General features: G+C 45.7%; 1 protein-coding gene across 7 annotated transcripts in view; it reads left to right on the top strand.

The window, feature by feature from the left end:
• DGKZ (diacylglycerol kinase zeta) overlaps window positions 1-18,953 on the top strand; it is a 157,320-nt gene that overhangs the window by 17,731 nt on the left and 120,636 nt on the right. For 2 of the 7 annotated variants that reach the window (XM_082223966.1, XM_082223965.1), the window contains exon 1: window positions 12,013-12,243. The exons of 2 other annotated variants lie outside the window; for them this stretch is intronic. In XM_082223966.1, coding sequence (XP_082080092.1) covers window positions 12,035-12,243 — 209 coding nt within the window. In that variant the 5' untranslated portion in view covers window positions 12,013-12,034. 3 more of the 7 variants (XM_082223968.1, XM_082223970.1, XM_082223967.1) reach the window with 3 other exon arrangements.

Below are 18,953 nucleotides of genomic sequence, written 5' to 3'. Positions count from 1 at the left end.
TGAGTTACCTTGAACACTAGTGTTTGGCTGCAGTGGCATTGTCTTGATTGATGAAATAAGCACACGCTTGTTCAACAACAACAACAATCTGGAGAGAAATGTAGCCCAGTGCTGGAAAGCGGAACACACAGTTCAGTTCATTTTATCTAATTTTTCTATCTATCTGTCTACCTATTTATTTATTTAAAAGGCTCACAAAATGAGAGAGTGTTGAAACAGATGAGAAAGTAAATTTGCTGATGTTTATCACTGAGTTCGTTAAATAATAAGTTTTCCTGCACTGTACATAGTGTAGAGAGACACTTAGCCTCTAAATTGTCTTCTTTTAAAGTAAATCTCCCGTCCTGACATTCATACATCCACATTCCACACAGCACCTGCAATGGCAGCGGTTACACTAGATGTGTAGAAAACCACACTTTCCTAACAGTTACTTAGGTCAGTGTTTTTCAACCACTGTTCCGCGGCACACTAGTGTGCCGCGAGATGTTGCCTGGTGTGCCGTGGGAAAAATTGAAAAATTCAAAAGATTTTTTTTTTTAAAAAAGTCAAATTTTCGCCCACTAGGCGGGCGCCGGACTGTGTCCACCCTATTTTCCATCTGTCCTGGGTGGGGATCAGATCGGATGGGATCGGATGAGAGCGGACAGGCGGTCCACTCTCATCTGATTCCCTATAGAGAGCAGCGGGGCTCTGACACCTCCCTCCCACAGTGCAGAGAGGGAGCTGTCATCCGCCAGCTCAGCGGGGATCAGCGGATCGATCCCGGCTGAGCAGAGAACGGTCCGCAATGTTTTTGTTTGCCATTAAAGAAAAAAATATTAAACCATGCTTGAATGTTAAACCATGCTTCTTTGTGTTTATTTGATTCCTATTCAAGAGAATTACTTTATATATAGTCAATATAGGCACAGAGTTAAATTTTTTAACATTTTCTAATGGTGGTGTGCCTCGTGATTTTTTTCATGAAACAAGTGTGCCTTTGCCCAAAAAAGGTTGAAAAACACTGACTTAGGTCAAGTATGTACAACAGCTGTTTCCCAGAAAATAAAGGGGTTTAAACCCAACAGGTGAATCTTTGCTAAAAGTGTGCAGTGCAAATATATACAGTTTAAAGTAAGCCCCGTCATATTCAATATTCTCAGGTATGTGCACACAGGATCACAGTCTTAATCTGATTCGTTGTTTCTTTTCCCCAAAGACCTGTCCTTCTGTAATGGAGTGTGTGGACTAGGAATTTCTAAAATAATTGCAATCATTCTTACCATACTACAGTCACTAGAATTGCTCAGACAATGCCATGGCTGTAAAAGTGCTCTAAAACTAATATATTCATTTCATAGATAAGCGTGGATTTACTTGGAAGTAAGTCCCACTGAATTCACTAATAGTTGCTGCTGCTCCCAATGAAGTGTGCATCCTATCACAGTCCTACAACATCTTTCAATGTGCTGCTGTGAATTGCTCTGAAAACTACGGCCTGAGATATAAATGCAATAAATTGCCAATATCATTAATGACATAGGTGTGGACATCTTATTGTGATATTCCTTAGTGCATATAATGCTATGTATGTAATATGCAGCTTCGTTTATTAACAATTCTTGTAATAAAGATAGGCGTGCTCAAGCTGTACAGTATTTCGTCCTTTCCCTTTAACAATGTTCCCTGTAGTGTTGGAAAACCAGAAAAGGGTTATTATTTTTCTGTCATTGATCCTTTCAAACCTTAAAAAGAATTAACTTTCAAAAATAAAATGGTAACATATATAAGGTCATGATGACAATTATTTGTAAGAAAATTCATTAGCATTCTGTTCACAGTTTTAAAATGGGAGATTCCTTTGTTTATCAGTGTTTTGTGGTCTGAATGTGAAAACAAAGGTCTTTCTGTTCCCCATTGGTGCTGGAAAGCCATCAGGACAGTAGAATCATACTCTTTGTCACTCATCAGATGATATAATATGGGTCATTCTTACCACCACTACTTCCTTTCTCTCCTACTTTCTGTTCTTGATACAGTGGTACCTCGGGTTACAGACGCTTCAGGTTACAGACTCTGCTAACCCAGAAATAGTACCTTGGGTTAAGAACTTTGCTTCAGGATGAGAACAGAAATTGTGCGGCGGCGGCAGTGGGAGACCCCATTAGCTAAAGTGGTAACTTAGGTTAAGAACAGTTTCAGGCTAAGAACCGACCTCTGGAACGAATTAAGTTATTAACCCAAGGTACCACTGTACTTTCAATTCCTCATGGAGTTTTAGCTAAGTCACATGAACCCTGTAAACTGTAAACTTTGCTATGAAATCTTAGGAAATTCTGGAGGAGGCCATAGAACAGTAGAGAGTTAGTTTAAATTATGTCTGTTATATTTGTTTTGCAAGATAGTGCTGGGAAATGTAGCTTAGGGGGTTTTTTTTTGTTCATTCCTTTCAGTTTCACAGCCTTTTCAAAGTTTCAAAGCTTCACACAATCAAAAGTTTTCAAAGTTTCAAAGCTTCACACAATCAAAATACAGCAATAATCAATAAACCACGTCCTAAACCATTTAGATATTTAAAGGCCAAAACTAGCACTTTCAAACAGATCTGGAAACATGTTGGGGAGCCAATGAACTTGACGCAATTCAGATGTAACATGAAGATCAAAAATGTGGTCCCATTAGCATCCTACCTGTTGCATTATTGTGCCAGCTGAGGTTTCTGACCCTTTTTCAGCAGGGAAGTAAAGAAGCCATGTGTGATTGTGGCAAGATCTGCCTTCACTGGAAAATAATACTTTTGTTTTATTACAAATTGCAGGTGTGCCCTTTTCTGATTTAGATCAAGCCTGAGGCAGGGCAAAGCTTAGTTTTAGTTTTGTTTATTATATTTAAGTATCATTTCACAACATTCAAAAGGTGTCCTAAATCAATTTATGGTAGAATAAAAATATAAATATAATTATAAAACAAGAAATGTAATAAAAAATACTAAAAGTGTTCATTTAAAGATAAAGAAAACTTTCTTTTCATACCACAGTCCCATTCTGTACTGGTTACTTATTGGGGCATGGGGGAATCAGCCAGCAAGGACTGGAGATGTGAATAACATAATATCTAATTTCACTCTTGGGTCAGCCATTTAGCTCCTTCACTTTTTTTCTGTCTTATACAACACTCCCTTCATATCTTTGAAGGAATTAGAAAGTTCTGTTGGGCTCTTTTTGTTTAAATTTATGGCTCTTATTGATGTAGGTGGTGGTAGGGAGACTGCTAAAACTGAAAGTCTGCCATTTTTGGTGGCAGGCAGGGAGAAGGTGATTTGTATGCAAACTTAGACTTTGCATTTGGTCATCTTCTACAAGTCTGTGAGAGCCAGTGCAGAGCAGTGAATTTGGATCAGGGTACAAGTTCCTTTTCCACCACGAACATTGACCTTTGGCAAGTGTCACACCTCTCAATCTCAGTTTCTTTCTTTATAACATAGAAATAACAAGAGATCTGCCTTCCGGGGCTGCAGTGACAGCAAAGACAGTAACCTGGGCCCCATCTGCACTATGCATTTATGGCAGTAACCCACCACTTTAAACCGTCGCCGCTTCCCACAAAGGCTCCTGGAACTATAGTTTGTTAAGGGTACTGAGATTTGTTAGGAGACCCCCATGCCCCACATAGAGCTACGATTTCCAGTGTTCCCTTGGAAGAGGCACTGATTGTTCAACCACTTTGAGGACTGTAGCTCTCAGAGGGGAGTAAGACTCTCCTAACTGCTCTAGGCACCTTTGACAAATTACAGCCTCCAGAATTATTGGGTTGTGGTGGCTAGGAAGCCATGATTGTTTAAAGTGGTATAATACTGCTTTAAATGTTTAGTGCAGACGAGTCCATAGAAAGCATATTTAAAGTGCTAGGTAAAAGTCAGAGTGAGGTGACAGATGATTTTGGACATCACAGAGGACAAGCAACTTGTTAATTATAGTAAGAGTGTATTTTTTCTGCTGGGAAACAGCGCTTGTGGGATTTCCTGATTCAGGTGCCAAAATAACTTGGCCAGCCTTGGTACTATGCAGGGCTTTTCCCCCCAACTGGAGCTCATCAGAGCTCAGCTCTGGCACCTCTCAGGTGGGCACCCCATTGCCATTCTTTCTTTTTAAATTTTTTAAACACATTCTTTAAATTTTTTTTTACAAAGTAATAATCATAAATAAATAAGAATAAAGATGTGCACCCCACCACCGAGACCATTCCATTACAACTATCCAACCTCCCAAAATTTAAACACCTCGTGTGATGGTTTGACCCCTTTCTGTTTTAACAGTACAAATTCTATAAACACCCTCCATATCTCCTCAGAATCATTTCTCCTGCATATTCCCCGTCTTACCTGAATGGCACATGTTAATTTATCATTAATAGCTATATCCCACACCTCTTTATATCACTCTTCCGTTTTATATTCTGCTTGCCACTTCCACTTCCTGGCTATAATAATTTGCGCTGCTGTCAATAAATTTGTGAGCAAGTCCTTCATAGCTTGTGAACCTTCCACCCCATTGTAAATTGATAATAATGCTACCTCTGGACTTTTGGTCAGCTTTAACCCAGTCATTTCTGTTATCTCTTTAAACACCCTTTCTACTATTTTTTTTTTACATATTTACACCCCCACCACATGTGAACATAATTCCGTTTCCTGGCATCCCCTCCAACATAACACCGAATATTCCTTGTTTATTTGATTTAATCTGACTAGTGTTAAATACCATCTCCCAATTAATTTATAATAATTGCCATTCTAAGAGAACAAGGGAGAAGTTAATGGTAAGCTCCTGCACCACTTTTTCTAGAAAAATAGCACTGGTACTATGTTCCTTTACATAGGAGAGGGGCAGGGGTGGACTTTGGTAATCTTTCGTAATATGGCACCCTGTGTGTGAGGAAAGGCCCATCTCTAAGGTGCAGCCAAGGTTAACAGGTCCAGGAGCGCAAACAAAAAGCTGTTCTTCAAAAACACATAAAAACTTTATTTAAAAAACAAGATTCATCGAAGAAAAAGGCTTCAAATGACAACACAAGTTAAAGCTACTCAGAAGCAAAGAAAGCAACAAGACTGTCTGGTTATTACTGTAATTAGCTAGCACTCAAGGTGGTGCAAGTTGGGCAAGAGGTTCCTGGGCATAGAACAGAATTCAGTTGGGCAGCATGACCGGTAGTAGTGATCACTGCATGATGAGCGCTGTCTTACAATAGCCCAAACCCCGAGTTTAAGCAAAACTGACCCGAATCATATGACCTGATATGCCCAATCATAGGGCTTAATTGGTAGAGCTTTACAGATAATGAGCACTCACCCCTCCCGTCATGGTTTTTGGATCACCCCACTCTCATTAGCCTTAACCTTGAAGGCCAAATAAGGGACACCTGTGCTCAGCTTCAGTACTCAGGAATCCCAGCAGTTTCTCAAAAAGACTAACAAATCAGGCCCAAAGATCTACCGGTATTTCCCCACACTGTGCGAGGCCAAACTTTGGCGTCCCCAAATGGATCTTCTCAATTTTGAGCCCCTTCGGCTTGGCACCCTGTACAGGGGATCTGCCCCACCCCAAATCGGGTGCTGGAGAAGGGGTCTCTTTGCTGTCCCCCCAACCAGGCAGCCAAACGTATTGGGTCAAAGTGTTTAGTACGCCGACGCCCTTCGTTGGTTAGCAGGGCAAGGGCCAGAAAGGGGAGCGAGCGTGCTTCTGGTTGTTCCCAAAGCGAGGGAAGAAATACCATGGCCTCTCTGTGGTGTGTAGCCAGAGTAGCTGACCTAGCGCATTCAGATGGCCATTTCTCAACGGGGGAAAGGCTGTTTGGAGTTTCCTCCGCTGTCGTAAGGAGGCGCTTCTGCCCTGAGGGAGAATTCTCGCCACCCGAGAGAGACTTGTACGACGGGAACTTGTTGCCACTTGCCCAAGTCTGAGCAGAGAGGCTTCGGCGTCGAGGCTTCTCTCGCCCGAGAGAAGCAACGTGGGCTGGGAATCGGTGCGCGTGTATGCTTTGCACAGCGTGGTGCAGCGGCGGCGGCGGCCGTCTCAGGCTGCCTGCTACCCTTTCAGGAAGCCCATAAAAAGAGGAACAGGGTGGAGAGAGAGTGCGCGAACAAAGCCAGTGTGCCCCGCGCTGCGGACCTGATGGCAAGGAGCTGCTGGCGAGGGTCTGCCCTGCCGGGAATGACTCCGCAGCCCGGCCGCGGGAAGAGGGGCGGCGAGGCCGTGCAGAGGAGGTCCGAGGTGGTCTGAGGAGGACCTGCCCGTCCCCGAAGGGCAGATGTGGTGGCACCGGTCGTGGGATGTCCCGCGGAGCCCCCCCGGGAAAAGCACCGCCGCCAGGTACTGCCGGCCGGCCAGGCTGGGACTCTGCTGATTTCCTCTCGCCGTCTGGGCTGACGCCCTGGTCTCTCGCACGGAGAGCTGTTGTTTACATCCTGCTATTGTGGAGGGAAAGGGCCTTTGCCATGGAATCCCTTCCTCCCCTTGGGGCCATTCGCCGCCTGCGTGGAGGAAGGGAGGCCTGTGTGGGGCAGGGGACAAGGCGGCCAGGCTGCTCCTCCTCCCGTGCTAATGGCTTTAACATATATCCGAGAGGCTGGTAGGATGCAGGGTGTCCTGAGAGGAGAGGAAATGGGGGTGGGGAAGCAAATGTGGTTCCAGGAATCCTGAAAGTTTTCCCCTCAAGAAGTCATTGTTGTGATGGAGCTGCAAAGGGGGTATCCTCATTTCTTCCTAGATACTGTTGTGGGGAGTAAGGAGGGTGTGTTTTGGGCTCTTCCCCCTGCCACTTTTTGTGGTTGGAACTGGAAGGTTTCCATCAATGACCTCTCTCCCCTCCCCAGGGATGCTCTCCAAACTTGCTCCCATCCAGGGCTCACGCTGTTGTCAGGCAGAACATTTTTACTGATGAAATGGTATTATTATTTCTGTGAACTGCTTTGAGGTATTAACAAGTGGCATGTAAATATTGTGTGACAGTTGCTTTGGATGGCAGAAGCTGAAGGGCGGGAAGTGGACCAAGACGAGGGTGCCACACAATCTGATCTGCACCCTTGACACTAGCTGCTGCTCTCAGGCGCTGTAGAGGGTGCTGCCCCATTGCCAGTATTGAAAGTAAGATTTAGCTGCCTGCCCTGTTGGCTTCTGTGCATGGAATGGGGGGGGGTGCACTTGCCTATTGCCTCACACAGCAAAATGTATTGAGCTGGCCTGGCTTGCTTCTATGCTGGGCTCCCAGTGAGCTGATGTGTGAAAACTCAAGAAGAAAGGAAGGAGCTGGCTGTGAAGTTCATTTGCTTTGCAAAAAGGGAAAGAGGTGTGTGTGTGTTGTGTGGGTTTGAGGGAGTGATGATGTTGACAGCTGCTCCCATTTCCAGGGAACAGGTGTGGGTTTCCTAGGTGAAGTCACCATCTCCCTTGGTGAGCATAAATAGTCTGCATGTTGAGCGATACGGCAAAGTGGTACGTAGCTTTCCATTTCTAAAACCACAGAGTGGTAGGCCTTTGAATACCAGATCTAGGTGAGAGGGGAAAAGCAAAACAGACAGCAAGAAACTATTCAGAGCAAGAAGCAATGGGATGGAGGGAGAGGGGAATGTCTAGCCGCAAACATAATGTGTTGCTGTTCCCTCCATACATTCCACTCTACCACACTGTACTGCATCTTCCCTCACACACGTACCCTGTGACCCACTGAAGATGTCTGAATATATCCCCTTGAAAGCACTCATGCAGATGGAATCGTTTCTTAGTTGAATGCTCCCGAGAACATCTGAGTTGGTCTGGGCAAGCTGCAAGGATAACTCAAGTACGATTCATCATGCTCTGTCTCATGAAATGGCAAGGATTTTAAAAGCAGTGGCATGATGAAGCACAGCAATGCAAAACCTGTGTCCCTGACTTCAGGAAACTCTCTATCTGTAGTCAGGCTGCACATTTTTATTAATAACTTGCCTTCTGGAAGTGCTAGAGACTTACTTAAAAATAATAATTATGAAAGGCACAGCCCCGGGGGCAATCACTCCAATTGCACCATGCATAATCTGGCTTTGGCTATGTAAATGGGTGGCATATAAATAATACAATTATTATTATAAGAACATTTGCTCCTTGAAAAGTCTTCGAGGGCAGTCTGAGTGGAAGTGGCTACCATATTTGGGGATATACATTTCCCCCCAATACTGTTCAGTGGTTAACTTGGGATTCCCACCCCTCTCCATCTTTCTTTTCCTGGCTTTTTGCTTGAAGCATCAAAACTCTTAATCCAAGTGGTGTCTTCATACTGATTGCTGTTACACTTATCGGACCTCTGAGACAGCAGAGATTTATAACACTAGGTAAGAGATCTACTGGAGATTTGTGAACTTGGATAATAGTTCTGCATTTTGGTATGAGATTATTTCCCCCTTAGGAAGATTTGATGGGCTGGACCCGGTGACCTCCTTTTCTTGCCAGGTTTTGTGTGCATAAGATGTCAAAACACATGCTAGGGTTGTGCCAACTTTTTTTTAAGGCTTCCAATGAAACTATACCATATAAAGATGCAGAAAAATAAATCTTAGTTCAAATATAACTCATGTAGTCCTTGCAAGAATCCAAACAACATTTTTTTTAAAAAAAAACACCACGAGTACATATTGAGCATATTCAGTTGAAGCAAAGCTGTATCAGCTGTGTCACAGTCAGGAACCAGAAATCCAGCCTCACAGTTTAAGAGATTACAAAGCAGGGGGTGTGGGCTTTCTGCAAGATAAAGGGCCTATTATGCTACAGCACTTTTAATCATAATAACAATAATAGATAATATGCTGCCCATCTGACTGGATTGCTCTAGCCACTGTGGCGACTTCCAGCAAAATAAAACATCAAACATTAAAAACTTCCCTATACAGGGCTGCCTCTTCTAAAAGTCATATACAGTGGTACCTCAGGTTAAGTACTTAATTCGTTCCGGAGGTCCGTTCTTAACCTGAAACTGTTCTTAACCTGAAGCACCACTTTAGCTAATGGGGCTTCCTGCTGCTGCCGCGCCGCCGGACCCAATTTCTGTTCTTATCCTGAAGCAAAGTTCTTAACATGAAGCACTATTTCTGGGTTAGCGGAGTGTGTAACCTGAAGCATATGTAACCTGAAGCGTATGTAACCCGAGGTACCACTGTAGTTGTTTATCTGTTTGACATCTGATGGGAGGGCATTCCATCACTGAGAAGGTTGACAAGCCCCATCTGCCCCTAATAAAAGAAAATTAAACCACACTGAATAGAATGTGTCTTGCTTTGTTTAGCCATTGAACAAGTGAATTTTTTGTGTCAGCTTCTCTGATATAGCTAGGAACGAAACCTGCTGTATCAGGCTCCTGTTGTGACTCCCTCAAGATGTTTCCAAATGCAAGTCACAAGCATTCTTCCTGCCATGAGCAGGAAGTTAACAAGCTAATGTTTTGTGGGCCACAATTTGTTATGTTGTGGGCAATTTGTTCTGTCCTGTTCCAATTTATAGTGAGACTGTGATCACAAGCCTTAGCTGGGATTTGTGCTGCTCACATACAGCCCTGCTGCCATGAAGAACTGCCATAATGTAAGGCAAAATAGATGCACACAAGTGTAACTCCAAAGAGAAAGATACCGGTAATTAATCAAAATAGCTGAGAGTTTTGAAGAATATGGGAATGCAAATATAATCATTTCCATGTTAGTGAAATTAAGTGATGTCAACAGAAATGAAGCCAAAACAGAACCACAGAAAAAAAGAAGAGGTATCAGAATGACTGGTATATTTGGGGGAGGCCCATAGCTCCATGCTAGAGCCTCTGCTTTGCATGCAGAAGGTCCCAGGTTCAATCCCAGCCTAGACTGGGCTGGGAGAGACTCCCTCCTGAAGCCCTGGAGAAATGCTACCAAGTCAATGTGGTTAATACTGTACTGAGCTAGATGGACTGATTGTCTCATTCAGTATAATGCAGCTTCCTGTCTTTTATGTACCCCAAGGATTGCAGAAGTACCGACCAACCAACCAACCAACCAACCAACCAACCAACCAACTGAAAATCCTTTTGAAAATACAACAATTAATGGGGCACACCTTTAAAGAACAGCCCTATGGTGACTGAGTATTCTTGGTATCCATGGAATGCTGAGCGTCAGTCAGAAAGCAAAAAACGTGGTGGTGGTGGTGCAGAGTGAAATAGAATGCAACACAGCATTCTAGAGAAGGTCATTACTTGATGGCTGGCAGGAACTCTGCTAGGAAGTTACCAGTACACTTAATTTTTGTTGTTGCAGGTCCTATTTGTCTAATCTAATCTGGAAATTCCAGGGAGTAATCCCAGAGAAGCAGGACAGTGAAGCCTCTAGGAGGAAGTTGCGCCCTGGCTCATTCATAATGTTCCAAATTGCACTCACATAAGGCTGAAGGCTAGGCTCCAGGAATTACAGAGGGCAGCTTAGGCTAAAGGCAGCAGTGGGGAAATACACAAAATGTGAAAATTTGCTTGGAGACACTTGATGTCTTTAGTTTTCACCAATGGAGGCACAAACCAAACAAGCCAAGTCCTGGCTCATGGGGGAGACCTCAAATTGCTTTGCAGGGATACAGTGGTACCTCGGGTTACATATGCTTCAGGTTACATACGCTTCAGGTTACAGACTCCGCTAACCCAGAAATAGCGCTTCAGGTTAAGAACAGAAATCGTGCTCCGACGGCGCGGCAGCAGCAGGAGGCCCCATTAGCTAAAGTGGTGCTTTAGGTTAAGAACAGTTTCAGGTTAAGAACAGACCTCTGGAACGAATTAAGTACTTAACCCGAGGTACCACTGTATTTCCATAGGTAACTGATGCCAAGTGCCTTTGCAATGTAGGTGATCACCAGCGCCAAAAGTTATTGTCATGCCATAGGAATCAATTTTTAGGGGCAGTGGGGCCTTCAGCCCTCACAATAAACTATTTGAGGGGGCTGGACACAAAGTTGATGTGTGTTTCCCTTCAAATAGTGTGTGTATGTGGGGCACTATATTTTATTCAAGTTGGCACCTCTGATTCATGCTTAGCTTTGTGTTTTTGGTCCAAACCGAATTAAACTTTTTGTTTGAATACATATTCTCTCTCTAGCTTCCATTCCCTATAAAGTATTGCAATCTGTTTGCTCTGTTCAGGCACGTGGCCTGAGACTGCAAATGAAGCTCCCATTAGCAGCGGCAGAACGGTGAGAACACCCTGCTAGGTCCGACGAATCCAGATGCTTAGAGCAAAAGCATTTCTTCGTCACTCCGTGGCGCTGCCACCAACCCGCCAGCCCTGGGCCACAGTCCTAGGCCAGTATCCCAGATGGAATTCCCTCGCTGGCCTGCGGATCCCCCGTGGATGCAAGTAACTGCTACAGTTGCACAGGCCACGCTGCCCCCAGATCTGTCCCCTAGTCTTCCTTGAGGAGAGAGGTGTCCGTTTGTCAGTTCTATTTCTCCCGCCGGGTGCCTGGAAGGGAGGGCGCTCCTCCAGGCCTTCCCTACGCGGCCACTGTTATTCCGTCCCGCCCCTCGCTCTGCCGCCGGCTGCTGCGCATGCAGTGCGCACGTGGGAACGGCAGGTGGAGCTGGCTGCCTGCGTTTGCCTGGGTGTGCGGGCTGCGAGGAGGCAGCTTCCCGGGCAGCTATCTGGGGTCCTCGGGCGCTTACCTTGCTTGCTGCTGATACTTCCTGCAGCGCTCCAGTTTCCCGACGAGGCGCGCCGGGGATCGCAGCCGAGGGTTGAGCTGGGCATGCAGCGCCCACCGCGGGGACGCGCGAAGCTGTGGCGCGCCAGTTGACTGCTGCTGCTGTTCTTGGGGAGCTGCCCCGCAGATTCGCCCTCGGACGAGGCAGCCTGGCGCCGCTTTCCGCCTCTCGCCCGCCTTGGCAGCGGATTCATGGACTCGGGCGAGAGGCTGCCTCCGCCTCCGCTTCCTTGTGAGCCCGATCGCCGCCGTCTTGTCCCGCGGGAATGACTGGCGCCCTGCCGGCCAGGTGAGCGAGCAGCGCAGCCGGCAGGCGCATGGAGCCGCAGGAGGGCACCGAGAGGGACTTGGGCGGCGGCGGCGGCGGCGCTGCCGGTGGTGGTGGTGCCGCGGCGGCGGCCGCCGCCTGCTCCAGCTCGCCGTCCTCCGCTAGCTCGGAAAGCTCCATGTGTCCGGAGCCGGAGAAGGTCCCCGCGCGGAGGCACAGCAAGAAGAGGTTTACGGGGCTTAAGATCTTCGGCCGCAGGTGAGCGGGTGGGCGAGCTCTCCAAAAAATGGGGCGCAGATCCTCGTTCTTGGGTGACGCCGGGGTGCCCCGATTCCCACCTGGGGCGCGTCATGGAGATCGCCTGACGCGACCTCTTCAGTCCGGTTACCTGCCCCGCCGTATTCGGGAGCCAGAGTGGAATCATGGAACGTGTGGAGGTGATTCCCCTCTTCTCTGCCCGCTCCCCGTTTTCTCAGCGTCAGTGTACATGAGACTAGCAGCCCGGGATTCCAGCCTGCAGCGTTGGGGTTTTGGAACGCGCGGTATCAAGAGCTGGTGGGTGCTGCGAATTAATAGGAAGGAAGGTAGAGCGTCTTGGTTACTTGTAGGTGCGGGAGGATGCACTCAAGGGTTGTCCCTGCCTATTCCTTGTCTTGGGGAGCATCTAAAGCATTGACCGGCATTGCAAACTGTAAATATCAAGTGCAGCTCTTGTTCTTGCCCCTCAAAAACTATTTTTTCTTTCTCACTGGTTAATTCTTAAGCACATTCATTCAACAAATGAAAGTGTTGTTATATCTGTTTGTAGAGAGAGTGTGTGCTTCCCCACCCCACCCCGTTTTTGTGGGGAAAGTTAATAGCTCCCCACCCACCCCATGCCTCCACCAAGTGCTTCACAAAATGTCCCTGGGCGTCATTGCCTGTTGACAAGGAATAGTAGCTTTTGAAACTAGTTGAGGTTACAAAAACAAAGGCTATAGCCTTCTGCCTCATTGTGACACTGAGCTTGCTATTCCCTCATGGCACCTAAATCTTGGAAGGAACTGGGCTGTTGGTATTTGTCTGGGAGACAGAAATGGAGGAGGCGGTATCAGGGAAGAAGAAACATCCTTGCCAGGCACACTACTGTAGTTGTATGGTTCTTAGGGTTGTCCTTTCCAATGTGCTGTTTGCCCTCAGGCCCTGTGTAACATAACTGGAAATACTGATCTCATAGTCAAACACAACTTTTACGTTTATATCCTGCCTTTCCTCCAAGGAGCTGAAGGTGAAATACATGGTTCTCTTCTTGGCCATTTTATGTTCACGACAACCCTTTGAGGTAGGTTAGGGGGAGAGAGAGCGCTATTAGCCCAAGCAGCCCAGTAAACTTCATGGCAGAGTGGGGATTTTAACACTGGTATCTGAGGTCCTAATCTGGCATTCTAACCATTATACCATAGGGACTCTCTTTGTAATCTCTGTGTTGCTTTTTGGACAACAGAGGAAGATTTCAGGTTTGGAGATTTCCAGAGTCTGTTAGCTGGAAAAGTCACACAGTATAGGAATGTGAACCCACCAAAAACTCTTTCTTTAGTGTACAGCATGGTTTCCTACCTTTTTTGTCTCACAGATCACTTGAAAATTGCTGAGGTTCTTGGGGGACTGCTTAATTATTTTTCTGCCTATTGTAGCAAGTGTGGTGCAATGTGCTGGATGCTGAGTGATTAGGAAATAAAAGAAGTGATATAAATACAGTTTAAAAACCAGAATTAACATTTATTACGATGGCTGTGCCATCTTTCATCTTCAACCACAAATCCGCAGACACACCATGACCACAGTTCAGGAATCCCTTGGTGTGTAGTTCTTGTGTGCGCTGACAAGTGACCTGACACCAATGATCCCCATGACTGGAAGATTTGTGATGGCTAACATACCGTATTTTTCGCTCTATAGTACGCTCTTTTCCCCCTTCAAAAATGAAGGGGAAATGTGTGTGCGTCCTATGGAGGGAAGACGCCATAGCCCCGCGACCCTCTCCCGGCTGGAGAGGTGGCGCGCGGCTATTGAGGCTCCTGCCATAGCCGCGCGTCACCTCTCCAGCCGGGAGAGCGCGCGCAGGGCTAAAGCAGCCCCCCCCCCGCGACCCTCTCCCGGTTGGAGAGGTGACGCGTGGCTATGGCAGGAGCCTCTATAGCCGCGCATCACCTCTCCAGCCGGGAGAGCACTCGCGGGGCTAAAGCAGCCCCCCGCGACCTCCCGGCTGGAGAGGTGACGCACGGCTATGGCAGGAGCCTCTCCGCTGCGCTTTTCCGCTGCTCCCTGACCTGCTCTTTGGGGCTGGTGGTGGGCTTCCCCCCGCCAGCCCCAAAGAGCAGGTTGAAAGGAACCTGAAGCCTGGAGAGCGAGAGGGGTCAGTGCACACCGACCCCTCTCGCTCTCCAGGCTTCCAAGGTAGCCGCCTGAACGGCACCTTGTTTTAGAGCGGGAAAACAAGAGGGGGAAAGTTCTCCCCCTCTCTGTGCAGTGCCTCCTGCCGCTTCACTGAAGGGGCGCTGGGCAGAGAGGGGGAGATTTTTTTTTTCTTGTTCTCCCCCCTCTAAAACAAACTGCGTCCTATTGTCCGGTGCGTCCTATGGTGCGAAAAATACGGTAATCTAGGCTACAAGAGTGCTACAAGTAGAAAGGAAGAGCTAAAAGTGAACTGCAGAGCAGATAACTCAAGCAGGTGAGCTCAGCCACGGGCTGATAGAAATACACATACATGCACACACACACCATCAGTGTGCATGGGATTTTTACAAAGTATAGGCAATATATTATTGAGGAGTTATTTAGAAGACTTTATAGAAAGCTGAGACTGAGACTAGTCCTTAAGACAACCGGGGAATCCATGGCAGAAATCTCAAAAAGTATGCAGAAATGTTTGCTTAAGAAAGTAAGCCAAGTCACATATATATCGCCATGGATTCATGCAAACACTATCTCCTTTAAACACTGGAGAGAATGGGAAGACAGAGTAATGCTCGCTTGCGCACTCTCTCTCTCTCTCTCTCTCTCTGAGGGAGACAGTAATTTCAAAAAGGAATTTGGCCTTGCTAGGCCAGCTAAGGCTGAACCTCACTGCTTTGGGGGCTGCTTTCATGGGGCCCATGTTGCCACTGGGACAAGTGCTCACTGGCTGCAGTTGTTGGTCCAGTCTCAGACCAAGCCATTTCAGGAGAAGCTGGAGGGACCAGCAGATCTAATGCCCTAATGCTACCCCAATTGCAGGTAGGCAGCTGATGGGGGATGGCTAGCAAGTCCTCACTACTACTACTGCTGCTGCTGCTGCCCTAAGCCCCACTTTCTGGGCTGAGCTCATCACAAATGCTGTTTGCCTTCCTTCTTGCTGCAGCTTGAATCTAGTTTTGCACATGCAGGCCAGCAGTGTGCACGTGTACACGTGCTTCTGGGATTCCCCTTGCCAAGTATGAATGCCTCTCAAGGTACCCTTGCACAGAATGAACATAATTAAAAAGAGGAGAAGCAAGGGCTAAAATTGCACACAATTATCAGCTATGCTGGGGGTGCTCCAAACACCCAGGGATGGGTAGTTCTATTGTGACCTACTTGAAATTGGGCTGATCTGTAGTCTGCCTGCCTTTATTCCTAGGCATTCTCCCATAATATGGCAATTGATGGCTCTAAAAGTTAAATCAATGGATAACCAAACTAGAATGCATTGTATGTATGCATTGTATGTTTGTAGTTTGTTTTGACCATCATGGTCATATCAACCAAATATGACCAAGTATATAAATGAATTCATGTTTTCCCTGAAAAAACTTTCATTTTGTTTCACAATGTTTGTGAACTTTGCCATGGATAGTTAGAAATTTGGGCCTAAGTCCACAGAAATCTCTCTTTGTTGATTCTTTCCTCTCTTTTTTAGATGGTGGTGAATTTTGAGGCCTTGTGATAGATTTTTCATATATATATAAAAAGTTAAACTCTCTCATCTGTGATTTTTTTTAAAAAAATGTTCTAATTGGTCACCTCTTTCTGAATAGAAACATGTGGTTATGGTAGCAGCTATTCTGTATTAAATATAGTGGTAAACCCATGCACTTATAATCAGCCTTATAAAGGCTACTTACTACCAGGTGAATGTTTAAGTACAAGGCTGAATAAAACTCTTTTAGGGGCAAGTGTGAGAATCTGGGTCCACTTGATCTGCTTCTGGATCCATAGTATCCAGTAAGTCGACGCACTGCTGATTTCCTACCTTCTGCCCAGAGATTTCTATAGAAAGCAACTGCACCAGTGGTGTGGATGGGTTGTATGTAAAATATTTCAGTGGGTATAGTCTATATTTTGTCAGAGTACAACATAAATCCAGCATGAATGGATGACTCGGGAATAATACTAAACATACCTTTCCCAAACCTGAATTACAGGTCTAGCTGTGGTGGGGTTTATGTAGAATATTTAGAGGAGCTTAGATTCAAGAGAAATATTCCCTTTTCTCTTTCTCATTTGAGAAGTATCAGACTCCTCCTTCCTATCCTTGCAGTTCAGCTGCCCTATCTTACACGACTGAGAAAAACCAGGGCACCTGTAATTGCTGGAACAGGAATGGAAGCATTGATGAAGCATTTCTGTCTGGGGCTGTGGTAACTCTGAAGCTCATGTTACACCATCTATGTCTTAGTGAGGGGCACTGCTTGTTAATGAATGCCAGTCTTTTCCCTGTGATCCTTGATGATCGAATTAGCATGCAAGTAATTAGGTCTTGTATACCTAGATCCTGAAACATTAATTATTCTTATGTTTTTAAAAAGCTGTTAAATCTGATCAAAACTTGGGGGCTAATTGATTGCTTGGGAGCAATCACTCTTCAAAGCTGGCATTTTGTAGGCTTCTAGTTTTAAGCATTTGGGGTTATGTAGCACTTAAATTCAATTCACAGGTACAGGAGACACAACTGGACTGCCCGTAAAGTGTGAATTGGAGATGCTAGTCTTGGCACCACATTTTGGAAGAGCTGAACTTGGATGCATCTCCCTGGTCACTTTCCCTGTGGAGGTGGCGAAAACATTGGTGTGAATTGGTTTGGTAGAGGAGAGTGGAGAGGTGTTGAATTCCAGGTGAAAGGAATACAGCCAGCAGACTCAAAATATAGATAAAATCCTGCTGATGAATCCTTCTAGCTGCTAAGGGAAGTGATACCCATTTCAAAGAACTGAATATCATTCTTTATGGCAATGGCAAGGTTTCCCTTTAATATTATAAATTTCAATCTTTTTCCCCCCTTCACTTAAAAAACCTGCAAAGCATTCTCAGACGCCTTTTTTATTTAGAAGGTTGAACAAATGCTCCCAAGAGTTGGCTCTTTCCTACACACAGGTAGCTGTGGAACATACTGCTTTGTCAGATGCTCCTAGGAATAGTACTCTGTGTATGGAAAGCAAGCAGAAGCTGGTCTGACACCTTGTTGTTATGCTGCACAAGTGCCATCTCACTGTGCTGATGGAGGACTTCTGTGTGGGAAGCTATTGGTATAGATGGGAAGCAGGCTGTAATTTCAGCTTCAAGGGATGTAATTTGAACCCCAGAAGACAGTGCCCTGGTATCTGATTAAGCTGTCGACAATGTTTTATGGCAAATGACTGGGCTCCCTAAAAGTCATAGTGGCTGTTGGCCAACTTTTGTGCGTAACCATATTAGCCCATGTTTAAGTGGCAAGCTTTAGTGAAGTTGCCATTGTGACATCTATGCGAAAAAATCGGTAAAAAATGCAAGAGGTTAAAAATCTTATTTGGTGGGAGGCCGAGGCAAAAGTGTGTCCTTGTGCTAATGTGGTCTGTGCTTTCTCATTTCTAGGTCAAATTATGCACCTGGTCCTGACAGGCATCCCACTGTGCCCCAACAAATCTGTCCCTAGAGTTTCCCCCGCTCTAGAATTAGCCAGACATGTGGTCCCTTGATCACTTAGAGCTCACTAGTGAAGGATGCTGAGAGGATATTATGTGTTTCGCCTTCATTCGACTCCATGCTGGTTGAGAACTATGTAGTCATGAGGGGCAGGATGTGATGTATTTACCTGAAAAGCAGTTAAAATGGCCTTTTACTCTCACTTTTGAAATAAAATAAATCTGTGGATGACTTGGCTGCATTTTATCCCTAAATGCAAGGTGAATAAAGGGATGTCTGGAACCATCTATTAAAAGCTGCATTTGGAGGATTTGGTTTGCAGATGATTTTTCTTTCTCTCCAGATTAAGCCCGAAACATCATTGTAGTCCTTGAGGGATGGAAAGGATAATTGCTGCTTTCCTCCTTGATAAATTTGATCCCTGCTTTCCTCTAGAACAGTGATTCTGAACCCTCCCCTCCAATCCCCTGCAGACTGCTTGAAAATTGCAGGCAGTCTCAGTGGACCACTTAATCCCCCCCCCGCCCCGTTCTACATATCAAAGAATGTACATTACTCAGATTTTAATAACTCTGGTCTTGTCCTTCTAATGAGATGAATGTGCCTTTTTCGTGAGCAAAGTTCTGTGAAGTCAATTCCTCAGTCACCAGAAAGAACATACCAAGTGCAGGGCCGAGTTTGGTTCTTCTTGACTGCTCTGAAAAGTGCTTGAGAGGTGGATTACTTTTTGCCTTATTTGTGGGCATGATGTGCTAATTTCTTACTAGAGCTTTCTGGAGTGGTGCTGTGCTGACCCCCATTATGTTACTCGGAGGAGCTTTCCCCCCTGTCATAATAATTATTAATTTCCAGTGTCTACTATCTAAGGGTGGAATTAACATAGTACTGAGTGTGCATGGGAAATAAGATCTGCTCACACAATGAGACTCTTCCTCTTGTGACCTCTCTTGTGTTCCCTGAATCTGTTCTGGGGGTTCCCCAACCCTCCAGATAAGGTTTAGGGGGCCCAGAGGGTAGAGAGGTGCAGAGGTCCCTTTGCATGAGCAGACCCTGCTGCATGCATGCTGCAA

The sequence above is a fragment of the Podarcis vaucheri genome, assembly GCF_965113315.1.
Source record: "Podarcis vaucheri genome assembly, chromosome: 1".
NCBI lineage: Eukaryota > Metazoa > Chordata > Lepidosauria > Squamata > Lacertidae > Podarcis > Podarcis vaucheri.
Note: the sequence above shows the minus strand (reverse complement) of the source record. Positions and strands in the feature narration are given on the sequence as shown.